At 34.6% G+C, this 15,294-nt stretch overlaps 1 protein-coding gene and 1 non-coding gene across 3 annotated transcripts in view; both read right to left on the bottom strand.

Moving 5' to 3' along the window:
• Positions 1-15,294, bottom strand: part of CDH12 (cadherin 12) — a 433,615-nt gene that overhangs the window by 52,443 nt on the left and 365,878 nt on the right. For both annotated transcript variants that reach the window (XM_003789536.2, XM_023513076.1), the window contains one exon: positions 13,348-13,535. In XM_003789536.2, the coding sequence (XP_003789584.1) occupies positions 13,348-13,535 (188 nt within the window). The remainder of the gene's footprint in view (positions 1-13,347; positions 13,536-15,294) is intronic.
• Positions 8,408-8,514, bottom strand: LOC111725217. The gene has a single exon (XR_002773335.1). It is a non-coding gene; the product is annotated as a U6 spliceosomal RNA (small nuclear RNA).

The following is a 15,294-nucleotide window of genomic DNA, read 5'->3' as shown; positions in this document are numbered from 1 at the left end:
TAAAAAAGGCTGAACAAAAATAAATTGGATAATTGAAAACTCTTTAAATTCCAGCTGCAAATTCGAAATAACAAATATAGGATTTTTATGGGACCACTTTTCTTATTTTAAGAATAATGTCATTTTTCTATTAAATTTTTTTGAATGTTGTGGTCTGTTCACTAAAAGAAAAAGATCTGTATCAAGATTTAAATGCATACGCGGTGGCAATTATGAAAGGTGTCTGGTTCTCTCTGTTCGCTGAACTAAATATATGTATTTATCAGAATTCAAGCTCATCATCAGCGTATGTGCCAAGATTTATGGATTTCACATATGATCAAATTAAAGATGGCCATGACACATAACATAGGAAGTCATTTTCTATGAAGTCATTGATGTTTGATTTTAGCTAACCACAGTTTACATTCACCCTCGCTGTGAAATTAGGTTTATGTTCCAAATAACTGATAATACTATATTCCCCACATAGGATGATACTGTGGTGCATTTTTGAAGTGTTAAGTTTAAAGTCAATGGCTTGGACTTCTTATTGCTTACGAAAGTATAACACAAGATGAGTTTAAAATTAACATAATGATTTTCTGAGACCTTTAAAAATTTGTTTTCTAAAGTAATTCCTTCCAGTTTTACTCCACTGGCTAGCTAATTCATACGTTAACCCTTGTTCCTATATTCAATACACTTGATGAAATTAAACAAGGTAGAGTTTTACCTTTTAAAGATACGATTGTTGTTTTATGCATTTCCTCTTTGAAGGAGGGGAAAAAAAAAGAAAAAAGTACTGTGAAATTCTAAAGACCTCTCATAATTCCATGGAATTTATATTATAGGAAAACAATAGTACTGCCTGGATAGGACATTGAGGCCCTTTGTTAGTAATTATTTTCCTTCAGCAGGACCTATATTTATTTTCCCTGTAATTACTCCCTTTTTAAAATCTAAATCATCACCTTTATATTGAAGTTGTGTCTGTTTTTCATTCAATGCTTTCTTTAACTTCCTATATGCTATGCACTCTCCTCATAACTATTATCATCTAATACTGATTTCCTTTCATTTCTATCTTTTTGGTTGCACCAATAATAAAGGCACTATAAGTAAAGAATTGTGCGCCTGCTATGCCATGATTGATAATATGCTAATTGGTTACAGGAATATAAATGTAATATTTAGAAAAAGAGACAGATGGTCCAATGATGCTTTTGTTTTGATCAGCCTAATGTTTGGCTAATGTATTCTGTTGAAGGAATCAGACTTGAGAAAAGACAACCTATTGTCAGAGTAGAATGGAAAATCTTTATTCAAGCCATAAGTAAGAAAACACTACAATGACTGAGAATGTCTAGCTTGGAATGGAGAAGATCAAGGCAAAAAAAGAACACATGTTTGCAATATCTGAATGGCTGTCATGTTCAATATTAGACTTATTCTATAGATCAGTTGGTGTGAATTAACAATAAGTCATTAAAACCTATAACTTTAGAGAAAGAGAATTAAGTTTATTTGCTTATACATTTGTGCTTTTTTTTTGTTTGTTTGTTTTGCTTTGTTTTTTCAGTTTTTGGCTGGGAGCCAAAACTGGTTTTGAACCCTCCACTTCCAGTGTATGGGGCCAGTGCCCTACTCCTTTGATTCACAGGCGCTGCCCTGCTTATATATTTCTTGATGTTTTATATGTTGGCCAAACCTGGGATACATCCTAGGAGGACAGAAAGATGCAAAGATGAATACACCTTTCTTTCTCAATATATTCAACAAGTTAAAGAATAAATGAGTTTAATAAATGAGTTTGAAGAAGTATCAAGTTCTTCATAATTAGATGTGTTTAATAGAAATCAAATATTTTAGGAGATGTGAGACTGAGAGAGAATAGTTATAGGATACAAAGGTCCATTAGCTAATTCATATTAAAGAACACTTAAAAACATATTAATATTTCTGTTTTGTAAACTCTAAATGCTCTAAAAGTGTAAAAATATGTTTCTATGATAATTATCCCAAACTTCTAGTATAAGACTATTCTAATTTTATCATCTTACTGATCCTTTTGCCTTTCCTAAGCAAATAACCTGACCTAGCTCATAGTAACTCTCTTATTTGGCCACAAATTAACTTCTGTCTTAGAATATTAAGAGTTAGTACTCATTTCTCTATTTACTCCTCGATGTTGAAAAGCCTCTGGTTATTATCTACATGATTAGGCCAATTCTTTTCTAAGTAAGATCTTAATTTTATTTCCCTACTGGTTCACACACTGCAAATGTCTGGATGAAATTGACTCCCAACTGGTAAGTCCATTTCAAGCCAGAGATGAAAGGAGAATTCTGAAAACCTTTCCTATTTTTCTAAGGAGATCAGACAGAGACTATACCTTTTAAGAACTCCTGACCTATCACAGCAGGCAAATATTTGGTGTCACATAGATAGAGCTTGAGATGAAGGAAGCTTTCTGTACATATAGATTTTTTGCAACTGAAAACTTATATCCTACCATGATCAAAGAACTAGAGGAAATGGCACAATGATATCCTGGTGGACTTACTTCCTGAGGACCCTGACCCTTAGGCAATCCCACTTTACAAAGCAGTATAAATTTGTGAAAGAGCAAAGGAAATCTCTCTCTACTTGACTTTCACCACCCATCTGACTGACTACCCTCCACTATTTGTAGGAACAAACTTTTATGTAACAATCAGTACAAATACTATCATTTTAAATAGGTTTAGAACAAACAGGATATTTTTTAATCCTTAGAAAATGAATCATATTTTATCATTGAAATACATTATTATGAAGTTGAACTATTTAGGTCTTACACAATAAACAGAAAATTCGGTGGTCTTGATTGGGGCCCAGGCAATTTTATGAACCTTTCTAGAAGGGTTAAGACAATAATTAACAAAAGAGAATTTAGTTGAGCGTCTCCTTGCTGTGTAAGGTGTTTCTATAAAGGATGACTAAGGAGAAAAGAATTTTCACAAAACAACTTGCACTGTAGAAAGTGGTGCAATGAGAAACCCCAACTATGTAGAAATGGAATATGGCATATTTAATTTTTCTCTGGTGTGTAAAAGGAAAATTCAAGATACCACATTTTTTTGTCCATTATCTTTTCTACTTTGTTCTTAATTTGCTGAAGTCCAGGTCATGGAAATTTACATAAAATTCTAAATGCCATACGATTTTCTCTTTTTAACACAGCTAAGCAATGGGGGGCACAGATATAAATGAATAGCTCCCCGAACTCTTCCAGGCCTCATCATGCTTAAGGCAACGTTGGTGGGAATGGATAGCTACAGTCACATGTATTTTGAGGAATGTGAAGCACAGCAGCTGTGACATGCAGAATTCCACAAAGCCCCCCTTGATTCGTGCGCCCAGAGATCTCAGCCTTGCATGAGGGACTCTGCCCTTGAGTATGTGAGAGGCCAATGAATTGAAAGGCATTTTACTCGTGAGGGCTTGTTAAGTTTTTATAGAAAAGTGAATACTGCAGATATAATTAAGGTCCTTAATCACTTGACATTGAATCAATTAAGAGAGATTTTAATACTTCAGAGGTCTGACCTAATCAGAAGAGCCTTTACAAGAAAGAGCTGACGCAGATGATTTCCTGACTGCCTTAAAAAAATAAACTTGTGAGCATAGGAGCATGTGTGGCAAGAGCCTGGGGTGCGCCTATGGGAGCTTAGTCCAGATCCTGACCAAGAAGTAATGAAAGAATCATAAAAGCCACAAGAAACAGTAATTACCACGAGAGACCAGCCACGAGGAACTCATCTGCCAGCAACCTTGAACTTGAGAAAAGACTGTAAGCCTCTCTAAACCTTGGGGATCAGATTTCAGTCCCAATGTAAGCCTTGATTTCAGCCAGAAGGATCCTGAGCAAAGGACCCCGTTAGACCACCTTCTGGCCTACTGAAGCCGTGTTTGCTCTGCTTTGCTTTTTACTGTTCTCTATGACCTCACTTTTATGTTGAGCAAGTGTTATTTTCATGGACACAATAAAGCCATCAATCTTAAAACAAAAACAAAAACAAAAACAATTCTTATTCTTTAGTAAAATAGTAAGACACTGCTTTCTCGATCATCTAGCCGGTCTTAAGAGTCAATGGCAAGGAAAACTGTCAATGAACCCAAGTGATCAAGGCTTGTATGTTTATCTGAAACAGACTAGATCCTTTCAAAGACAGTCATAAGAAAGGAAATTTATACGGCGATGAACCTGGATGAAACTGATACTAGAAACAAGTTCTTATAAAGTAGTTTCATTATACCAGGCTGAACAATGAAGATGAGATGATGGGAACAATCATCTTTCTAACAAAAAAAAATCAAGGTTCCCCAAACTTAGTTTTCTGATAAATATAGTAGCAAATTCTTTCTGGGAGGCTACGGGGGAGTTTGTGTGTATCTCATCATCATTGAGGAAATGATTTATGCTATATGTTACTAGAAATATTCAATTATTTGATGCATAAAAATTGTCCCTATATGAACAGAGAATGTTTCCTTAACGCTCTGAAAAACAGTGAAATGTGGTCTTCTTTAGACTAGATTTTAGTTTGGACAAAATTTCAGTAGTATTTGTTATAAAACTTTTAGAAATATATGAGTATGGAATTATCAGTCAAAATATGTTTAAATTAAAACATTTAAAATGAAAAACATATAACTTTTCAAAAAAATTCCAGCAAAACTATTAAAAATGAACTTAATTTTTTCTGTGGGCAAGTTATTACTACTACATTTGTTATAGCACTACAAAATTTTGCTAGTTTTAATCAATTAGCTTAAGAATCATGGAAATTGGCTCAGCACTTGTAGCTCAGTGGCTAGGGAGGGCACTGGCCACATTCACCGGGGCTGGTGAGTTTGGACCCACCCGGGCCTGTTAAATAACAATGACAACTGAAACAAACAAACAAAAAAAATTAGCTGGGCATTGTGGGGTACCTGTAGTCCCAGTTACTTAGGAGTCTGAGGCAAGAGAATTGCTTAAGCCCAAGAGTTTGAGGTTGCTGTGAGCTGCGACGCAACACTCTACCATGGGTGACAAAGTGAGACTCTGTCTCAAAAAAAAAAAAAAAAAAGGACATTATTTTAATGCCTGTATTTTATTGACAGCAATGTTCGGAACAAATTCAGTAACCAAAACAAAGAAAACAAAGAACAAAAACAGAATTGCAAAACCTTGTAATAGTTTTAGTTACTGGTTTTCAGTGATACTTTTCCTAAAAGCTAACAAAATTTCATGAACTATTGTAAATGTTCAAGTAACACACTTGTCCTATACGCCCACGGTATAAATCATGACCATCGGAGAGGCCAATTATCTTTTCTAACACACTTGTTCTTCACAATAGCTGAAAATAAATACTTTCTAAACATGTAATTTACAGCAAGCTGTGTGATTTTGCAAAAATCTGTTTTCTTCTCTGGGCTTCAGATTTCCATTTGTAAAATCAGGAAAACGTTATTTTTCCTAACACTTTGCAACATATTATCAAACTTTACATAGTGCACGAGTAAAAAGAAAAACAGCACATTGCAATGAAAAGAGCCAACCAAGAGAAGATATTTCTTCTTTTAGTCAACTAAAATCTTAAACACCCTTTATGTTTCAGGCATTCTCTTTAATGATGAAGGCACAAACATAATCAAGTGCCTCCGGGAGCCTATCGTAGGAGGATTGGTTGTGTTTTAGGTTTAAGTGTCCTATGATTACGGCAGCTGCTTTGAATGAAATGTCAACATTTTGGTAAGAAAGTTATTTTGCCTGTGGGATTCAAAGCCTTTGGTCAGAGGTAAGGGAGACAAATGTTAAAGCACAGGAAAGAATTATTGAAGATGCTCATATGGGGCAGGGTTTTCTGTAAGTTAGAAGGACAAACATACCTTTGGTGGACATTGCATTCAGTTTGCTGTCAATGGAATGCAGCCTGTATGTGCATGTGTGTGTGTCCATGTGTGTGTGTGCATGTGTGTGTGTGCATCTGTATGTGTGTGCATCTGTATGTGTGTGTGCATGTGTATGTGTGTGTGTGCATGTGTGTGCGTGCGTGTGTATGTGTGTGCGTGTGTGTGTGGGCATGTGTGTGTGTGCGTGCATGTGTATGTGTGCATGTGTGCGCGTGTGTGCATGTGTATGTGTGCATGTGTGCGTGCGTGTGTGCATGTGTATGTGTGTGTGCATGTGTATGTGTGTGTGTGCGTGTGTGTGTGTGCATGTGTATATATGTGTATGTGTGTGTGCATGTTGCATGTGTGTGTGTGCATGTGTATGTGTGTGCATGTGTGCGTGTGTACGTATGCATGTGTGCATGTGTACATGTGTATGTGTATGTGCATATGTGCGTGTTGCATGTGTATGTGTGCATGTGTGTGTGTGCGTGTGTACATGTGCATGTGTACGTGTGCGTGTGTGCACATGTGTGTATGTGTGTATGTTTAGAAGATGGCGGTGATGGCACATGCTGGAAAGGATTTAAGTAAGATAGACGGGCAGATTTACATTTCTACTATTTACCTATGAAGGAAGGTGGAGGAAGATGAAGTGTGAGACCAGAAGAAGAGGCACTGTAGTTGTCAGAAAGAGTAAGGAAGAGGATTGTGAGACAGTTCACAAGGAGAGTAGGAAACCCTAAAGCAAGTTCAGTGCCTAGAGGTATCAGTGGCCAGGCTGTGTCTATTCGGCAAGGGGAAGACACAGGAATGAAAGCAGCGTGGGAAGACTTCTGGATTTCTAGTTTCTCAATGAACCAGAAGGGAGAAAATCTGAGCAGATCGACATTTTCAGTGAGCAGAGGAGAATTCAAGTTTAGAGACTTTGAGTTTGAAAAGTGGAATGTTCAGTTAGAAATGTCTACAAAGCAGTAGAAAAATCTGTACTAGGTATATAGATTTGGGCTAATTTAAAATTGGACAGACTGTTTACTGGACTTAGGCTAAAAAAATAAGAGAAAGACAAATATTTAGAAAAACAGGAACATAGTCTTTATAAAAACAAATAAAGAACACTCATTTGTCTATGAAATTAAGCATGTCGGGGTGGTTGAAAACTTAATAAAATTAAAATCGTATTTTACACTTAACAAATAGGGGCATGTGTTTGGTTGTATAAAATAATCCAAATTTCATTTTCATTTTGTTGTTAAGAGTTATTTAAAAATTAGCCACATGATGGTGCTATGCCACCAAATCTTATAATGTGGAACCACTTCCTAGTCCTTTGTGAAGACTGAAAAAAGAAAAGAGAGTTTTACTTATTAACACATAAATAGGAAATATAAACGTCCAGTGGGTCAGTGGAGGAAGACCTCAACCTATTTGTTAAAGAGTCCTTGTGAAGTGTAAATTTGTTTGTCTTGGTATGTTTTAAAGGAAAAAGAAAATTCTATGGATTTCATGCGATAATATGGGTATGTTAATTGGAAATGAATTAATAATGTCAAGGAACATCAAAATAGTGATTTTATTTTAATTCCAAAAAACTTTTACTTAAAAAAAATAGGAAATAACTTTCTTATTCTTCATTTTAAGCAGTTCCTATTAGATATTTTTATAGAAATTTTATAAAATTGTTTGAGAATCTATGCAGGATATTAAAATTATCCTTTGATATAACTTACATGTCACCAGACCATATTAATTACCCCAACTTCTTTTTCGGGGGGAGACAAAGTCAGATGTTTTTTCCCTGGGTAGAGGGCAATGGCATCTTCATAGCTCACAGCAACCTCAAACTCCTGGGTTCAAGCAATCCTCCTTGCCTCATCCTGAGACTATAGGAGCCTGCCAGGATGCACAGCTAATTCTTTCTTTCCTTCCTTCCTTCCTTCCTTCCTTCCTTCCTTCCTTCCTTCCTTCCTTCCTTCCTTCTTTCCTTCCTTCCTTCCTTCTTTTCTTTCTTTCTTTCTTTTTTAATTTTTATTAGAGATGGGGGGTCTTGCTCTTGCTAAAGCTGGTTTCGAACTCCTGAACTCAAGCGATCCACATACCTCAGTCTCCTGGAGTACTAGGATTACAGGCAAGAGCCACCACATACCCTGGCAATTACCTAAATTTCTAATTAGTAACAAGGAAAACTATGTATTTCTATAAACATATTTTTATTTTCCATTCATGAAAGCTTTTAACTCATGGAATTTTATATATGATAATTGTATGTTTTATTCTTATTTATTTAATAGGAAATAAAACACTACTAATTGAAAACATGTTTCATTTAGTTTTCACTAAGAATAAAACAGTTGAATTTAAAACATTTTATTCTCTCATTGTAAGTACAGCTCATCTGATTTTTAGAAGAGATGGAAATTTTAGTTTTATTGTGATTTTGTTACTTATTGTTGTTATAGGTAGTGATACTCAACAACATATAGTTTTTTTTTTTAAACAGTGGAAAAATATAGAATGCTTCACGAATTTACGTGTCATCCTTGCGCAGGGGCCATGCTAATCTTCTCTGTATCGTTCCAATTTTAGCATATGTGCTGCTGAAGCGAGCACAATATAGTATTCTTTTTATACTTTGCTCAATGAGGTAGGATGAGAGGGTAAAGTAAGAGTGATTTTATTTTGTTTTGTTTGGGTTTTTACCAGTGTCTTGTGCCTTGGATAAATTTATAACGTTTCATAATGTTCCTCTGAATTCAAAGTGTCACAGTAAAATAGCATTCTGTCACAGTGCTTATAAAGCAGATCAAAGTTGAAGTTTAAAAAAAATGAATAAAAATGCCTCTCCCCATTCTTCTCAGTTTATATAAGACTTACATCATTTTTATCCACATAGATGCTCCCTCCACATAGAAAGTAGAGAGCAGAAAATAGTAAAAGGGAGGAAAATGACAAACCAATAATGGCAATATTGCATTAGATCATCAACGTATGTTTGCACTTTATATATTTTAAGTGAGTTGATGAAAGAAAAACTCTCTGAAAACAAACAAAATCATGCACCATTTTACAACTACAGCTTAAACTCTATTGGCCTCAAAATTAAAATAACTGATGTTTTCTAAAAGGTTACATACTCAAATGTAGAATATGTATTTTTGGACTTTGTAAATGCACTGAGTACACATACTTAAAAGTGTAATTCCTGCATGAATTTGGTTTTGCATTGCAATTTTCTGCTGAAATATCAAAGACAGAACTTTCAAAAAACAATTTTAAGATCACATGAAACTGGAACACTACTGCTGATGTTTGCATACACATTTTAAAAATACTCTTAATTCTTCAAGGCCTCCTAATAGTAAGTGAAAAAATAAAATTTGCCTGAACTAAATAAATATAGGCTTGAACATATTATCATCATCTTCACTCCAAAATGTCCTATACTTAAGGAACTCATTTTTTAAAATTTATTTAGAATTGTTATGTGTCTTATTCAACTGAGTATTATCTTACTATTTTATTTTTTAATGAAATAATACTGTCAAGCCTAATCAAATTATTTGTCTATGTGTATGTGTGTTGACAGATAGATTTTAAACTTTGTTACAAAAATGTTGTCCTGAATTTTTTAAAGCTTTAATAGATGTAGTCTGCAGGTTGCAATTCTCTTTTCCAGTAGAATAATACGTTAGTAGGTAAGGATTCTGTATGGTGGGTTCTTCCTTAGAGACGGAAGCACATTGCCACACTGAGAGCAAATCCATGTATTCTATTAAGTTCTCTACTATTCAAGTGCTTGGTGTAATTTAAAAGATGATCAGAATATTTATAAAATACATTTTGGCTGTTGCTTTAATATTTAGCCAGAATGTCACCATTTCACACAATCTCCTGACTTATATCATCATCTATGACGATATAATAATCTAGCATTCTGGATTATTTCTATGAGCTTCTAACTGGGCTACTTCTATCCTTACTTCTTTTGATTTTCTTCAGAGTAGCGAGAGTAACCTGGCTGTTTAGTAAAGAAGATTTTGATCTAAAACTCACCATTGGCCACCATATCTGATCTAGGTCAAATTCCTGGCCTGGCCCACAAGATGGGCCTTCTTCTGTATCTTTGGCTGCATCTCCAGCTCAGACCCCTTCATCCTCTGCAATCTCAGCCCACCAGCCTCCTTCTCAGGACACTCCCAGTGCAGAGATTTTGCAACTGCTGCTCAGTCTTTTTGGAACACACATCACCCAGATACTATACTTGGCTCATAGATACAAATACTATATTTGGCTCATTTCTCACATCCTTCAGGTCTCAGCTTAAATTTCACTGTAAAAGACAAGCTTTTCCTGATCAACTCACTAAAAGATGCCTCTGTCCTTCACATTCCTTTTATCCCTTTATCTTGCTTTATGACTTTGGAGCTTGAAATTATCACTGGTGATTTTTAATTTATCATCTTATTTCCCCAATTTAATACAATGTATTTGAGTAAAAGGAATATGTCTGTTTAGTTCACTGATTTTTCTACCAAGTCCAGAGTAGGTTCGGAGATACAGTGGCTGTTCCAAAAATATCTATTCAATAAAGAAGTAAAAGTTATGAGTGCCGAGCTTTACTTAATGAGTTTTGTGTGCGTAAAGTGGACAATGATTTATCTGCTACAAATCTGTTTTTAATTTTGAGATAGGTAGTACTTTCCAGATTGATTATTCATATTGTCTAAATAAATTTTAATAAAGGTTTTGTAATCTTGAAAATCTCAATTAAGAAATTAATCAAATCCCGTTAAGAAATTAAAAACAAAAACACTGTTTTTCAGCCTTTTGGCTAAGATAAAGTATAGAAATACAAAAAATATATAAGATAATTAAATAAGATAAATACAAAAATTATTATCATCTGGGTTTTTCACCCTTTGTGAATCATTCATCAGCAAAAAAGCAGATGTCTTCTTATTGCTTTAGTGATAGGTGAATTTATATAACGAAGACATTACTTTCAAAGATGAATCTATTTTGACATAATAAGATAAAGGACTATTGTTAACACCATTAATTAACATATAATTAACAACATTTTTCACTAATGGCTATCCTACCCAAAGTAATTTACCAATTTAATGCAATTTCCATTCAAATACTAATGCAATTTTTTGCAGATTTAAAAAAAATAGTTCTATGGCTTGTATGGCACCAAAAAAGTCCCAGAATATCCAAAGCTACCCTATGTGGTAAGGACAAAGTGGGAAGCATCACCTTCCCAGACTTCAAGCTATGTTACAAGGCTATGGTAACCAACACGCCGTAGTCCTGGCATAATACAGAGACGTAGATCTATGGATCAAAACAGAAAATCCAGATATGAAACTCTCATCTTATCCACATATAATTTTTGACAGAACAGACAAAAACATACACTGGGAAAAGAATCCCTGTTCAGTAAATTATGCTGGGCAAACTGAATAGCCCCATGTAAAAGATTCAACCAGGATCCACACCTCTCCCTCGTCAAAAAATTAACTCCTGGCTCGGCGCCTATAGCTCAACCGGCTAAGGCGCCAGCCATGTACACCTAAGGTGGCGGGTTCGAATCCCCAGCCCGGATCCGCCAAACAACAATGACGGCTGCAACCAAAAAATAGCCGGGCATTGTGGCGGGCACCTGTGGTCCCAGCTACTTGGGAGACGGAGGCAAGAGACTCGCTTGAGCCCAGGAGTTGGAGGTTGCTGTGAGCTGTAATGCCACGGCACTCTACCCAGGGGGACAGCTTGAGGCTCTGTCTCAAAAAAAAAAAAAAAAAAATTAACTCCTGATGTATAAAACATTTAAATCTAAGACATGAAACTATAAGAATCCTAGAAGAAACTGCTAGAAAGAAATTCTTATAGATTCAGGCCTAAGCAATGAATTCATGAAGAGAACCCAAAAGCAATTGCAACAGCAATAAAAATAAGTCAATGGGACCTGATCAAATTAAAAGCTTCTTGACACCGCAATTGTAGTCGTAATTTTTCTTCCTCACATTTACATAGTCTTTTGTGCCACTACCCACCAAACAACAAAACTACATACGCTACATGCAATTACTTCCTTCTAATATTTCAACTAACACGGCTCTGCCTCTCTTCAGTCCTCTCCCGCTGGGCACTAATTCATTCATCATTACTAAAGAATGTCCTATCACTGTTCGTCACTCTCCCCTCCAAGAAATTATTTTTTACTTTCCTTCTTACGGCTCCCTTATGCCCATTATTGCTCTTTCTCATTACTTCCATTCCTTGGGTGATGATTAGAACTTTCCCACCCTGGATTCCTCCAATATGATATCCACTCTCATCAACAATATGATGAATTAATATTATATTCTCAGAGAAATGATTTATATAAAATGATCAAGGCTGATGTGGTAAGCATTTACTTCTGGATTTCGTGTTTAAATACATCTTTTGTCTACATTTATAGCAATAAAAAATTAAATGGTAGTTATACTTTGGTAAGCATTTTTAACAATCTAATGAAATTAATAAGCCTGATTATTCAACAAAAAAATGTACACCTACTGCATCACAGAATAACAGTGTCTATGAAAGTAAATACTTCAGTCAGTAGGTCTTTTTTTTAATTTAAAATACCATTCATTGGGTGGCACCTGTGGCTCAGTGAGTAAGGCACCAGCCCCATATACTGAGGGTGGTGAGTTCAAACCCGACCCTGGCCAAACTGCAATAAAAAAACTGCTGGGCATTGTGGTGGGTGCCTGTAGTCACAGTTACTTGGAAGGCTGAGGCAAGAGAATTACTTAAGCCCAAGAGCTGGAGGTTGCTGTGAGCTGTGATGCCATAGCACTCTACTGAGGGTGACAAAGTGAGACTGTCTTTAAAAATAAATCAATAAATAAAATACCATTCGTTGACCTTGAGCAAGGGTTTGAACTATGTAGGTTCACGTATACATGGCTTTCTTCAGCCTCAGCTACTTCTGAGGCAGCAAATCAACACCTCTTCCTCCTGCTCTTCAGTCCTATCCACTATGAAGTTGAGAAGGATGAAGAACTCAGTGAAGATCCACTTCCACTTAATGAATGGGAAATATTTTTTTCTCTTCCTTATTACTTTTCAATCAACATAATCTTTTCTCTAGCTTACTTTATAATAATACAGTATGTAAGACGTAGAAAATGCAAATTACGTGTCTATTGACTATGTTGTGGCAAGGCTTCCAGTTAACAGTAGGCTATTAGAAGTTAAGTCTTCAGGGACTCAAAATTTACACTCGAGTTTTTGACTGTATAGCAGTTGGTGCCTCATTCCCTGAGTCTTTCAATTGTCAGCCATATTGCTAAATGAAGAAAAATTAAAATTACTTGTCATTCTCGTTTCATTTTTTTCCCATTATTTAATTATTATTACTCTTCAAGGCCTAAAATTTTGTCTATGTACCTTTTTCAATTTGATGACTCCTTCTTGTGTCTCCTCATCTGTGACGATGTCAAACAAATTTCCCCCATCTCCTGGAACAATATTGTATTCGATTTCTGCATTTTGTCCAAAATCGGGATCCACAGCTCTGATTCTTCCAATAGCTGAACCAATGGGAGAAGACTCAGGGACTTTCAGATGGAAGATGCCTGACAAGATAAATGTAATTTGCATTGACAGTGGAGTTAGTAACCTACATAGTAACATTACCAGGCTTGAAAAATATAGTCTATAAAAAGTAAATCAAGTTTAAGATGTTATACTGCCAAATAGAAAGGCAATTTGATGTTCAGGATTTTGATTAATAGTAATAACTTCACTTTTTACTTCATTAGAATCTGCATTATAAATAGTAGAATGTGCTAAATTAAAATTACTATGAGAAAACATCTTACATTTTAATAGCACCAAAGTGTACCACATATCAAATGGGAGGGTTAGACTATTTATGAAATTAGTTGGTACCAGTACAACAGACTCCAGAATGAAAGGCATAGATAAAAAGATATAGATGAATAAATATTTAGATATGTATATAAAATTATACATTTATAGAAAAAGTTCTTAAAACGAATTACTTAATGAGTATAAATCATTATTCTAAAAATGACTTGTAAAATGATCATCAGTAAAGTTGACCAAAATTCTAATACATGAAGGATTTAAATATAGTATACAGCAGATCAATATCAGCTATGCTTAGTAAATTGTAAATTGGAAACTTACTAGGTACTTTTGCTCATATTTAAAATTCAAACATAAAGTTAGTTCTAGCTCACAAAGTTTTTTAGCATTAAAACAGAGAATAAAGTATAATGCTTATTTCTGTCACCAGGAGGAGCACTTCTATTACTCTAAAGTTGATATTGACCCAGCAAAATCTAGAAAAATCCTCATCTATATAAAATAGCCAAGAATCATGAAAAATTGTAACATCCTACACAAATGAAAATGTAGACATAGTTTAAAAGTTTTATAGATTTTTTTGAAAGTGTGACATACAAGAAAAGATACAGTGACATCTCATCAAAGGAAATACTGAGTTAAACAATAGTCTATTCAAATTAAAATGAGGAAAGGAAGGGAATGGGGGAAACTAAAAATATAGAAGCAAAACTAACCACAAGGATCTAAAGTTTCCATTTGATATTAGCGTTTCAATTTCTATTAATAAATTTTTAATAATGATTTCCCAGGGGGAAAGTGACCATGATGATTAATTTGTTTGGGAATTCAGTTTTATTTGTCAAAATTAAATTAAGGAGGTATTCAACATGTTTCCTGCATGGTAAAGTTCGTGCAAAAAATCACCTTACAGCATTAAAGTCATTTGCTTTAAGAAATTATAAGAAAAAAAAAACACACACACCTTGTGAGTGTTTGCCAGATGTTCTGTTTTTTATTCTAAATTATTTTTTGAAGTTCTGTAGTTCTTTCACACTTTCAAAATTTATTAACTCCATTAGTCCCAATAACAAATAAATCTTACATTGGCACTGTAAAAGATATCTACTACTTGCTCTTATGAAATTGTTCAAATCGATTCATAAAAAAGTTTACAGTCGATGGGCATTACCTCAATGGGAAATAAATTTAATTTGGTCTCAAAAGAACTAAATGTTCAACTAAAAATTGTTTGTTTTATATATAAAATAAAATGACTAATGTCATCCAAAATAATTAAATACTTTAATAATTTATCTATCTTTAAAACGGATATGAGGTATCTTTCTAAAATAAGACATTTAAAAATTCAAATATGCATGCAAATTAGTGATCAAATAAACATTCAGACAAGGGGAAAGAAAAGAAAATATCTCAAAAACCTCAGGTTGCAATGACAGAGTGTTACATAGACATTATGAAGAAATCCTGCTTAAGAAAGTCATGTTAATTGATCAAAACAAC

Source organism: Otolemur garnettii, unplaced genomic scaffold (genome assembly GCF_000181295.1).
Source record: "Otolemur garnettii isolate 467f Iridium unplaced genomic scaffold, OtoGar3 scaffold00033, whole genome shotgun sequence".
NCBI classification, from domain to species: domain Eukaryota; kingdom Metazoa; phylum Chordata; class Mammalia; order Primates; family Galagidae; genus Otolemur; species Otolemur garnettii.
This window is presented reverse-complemented; position numbering and strand designations above follow the sequence as displayed.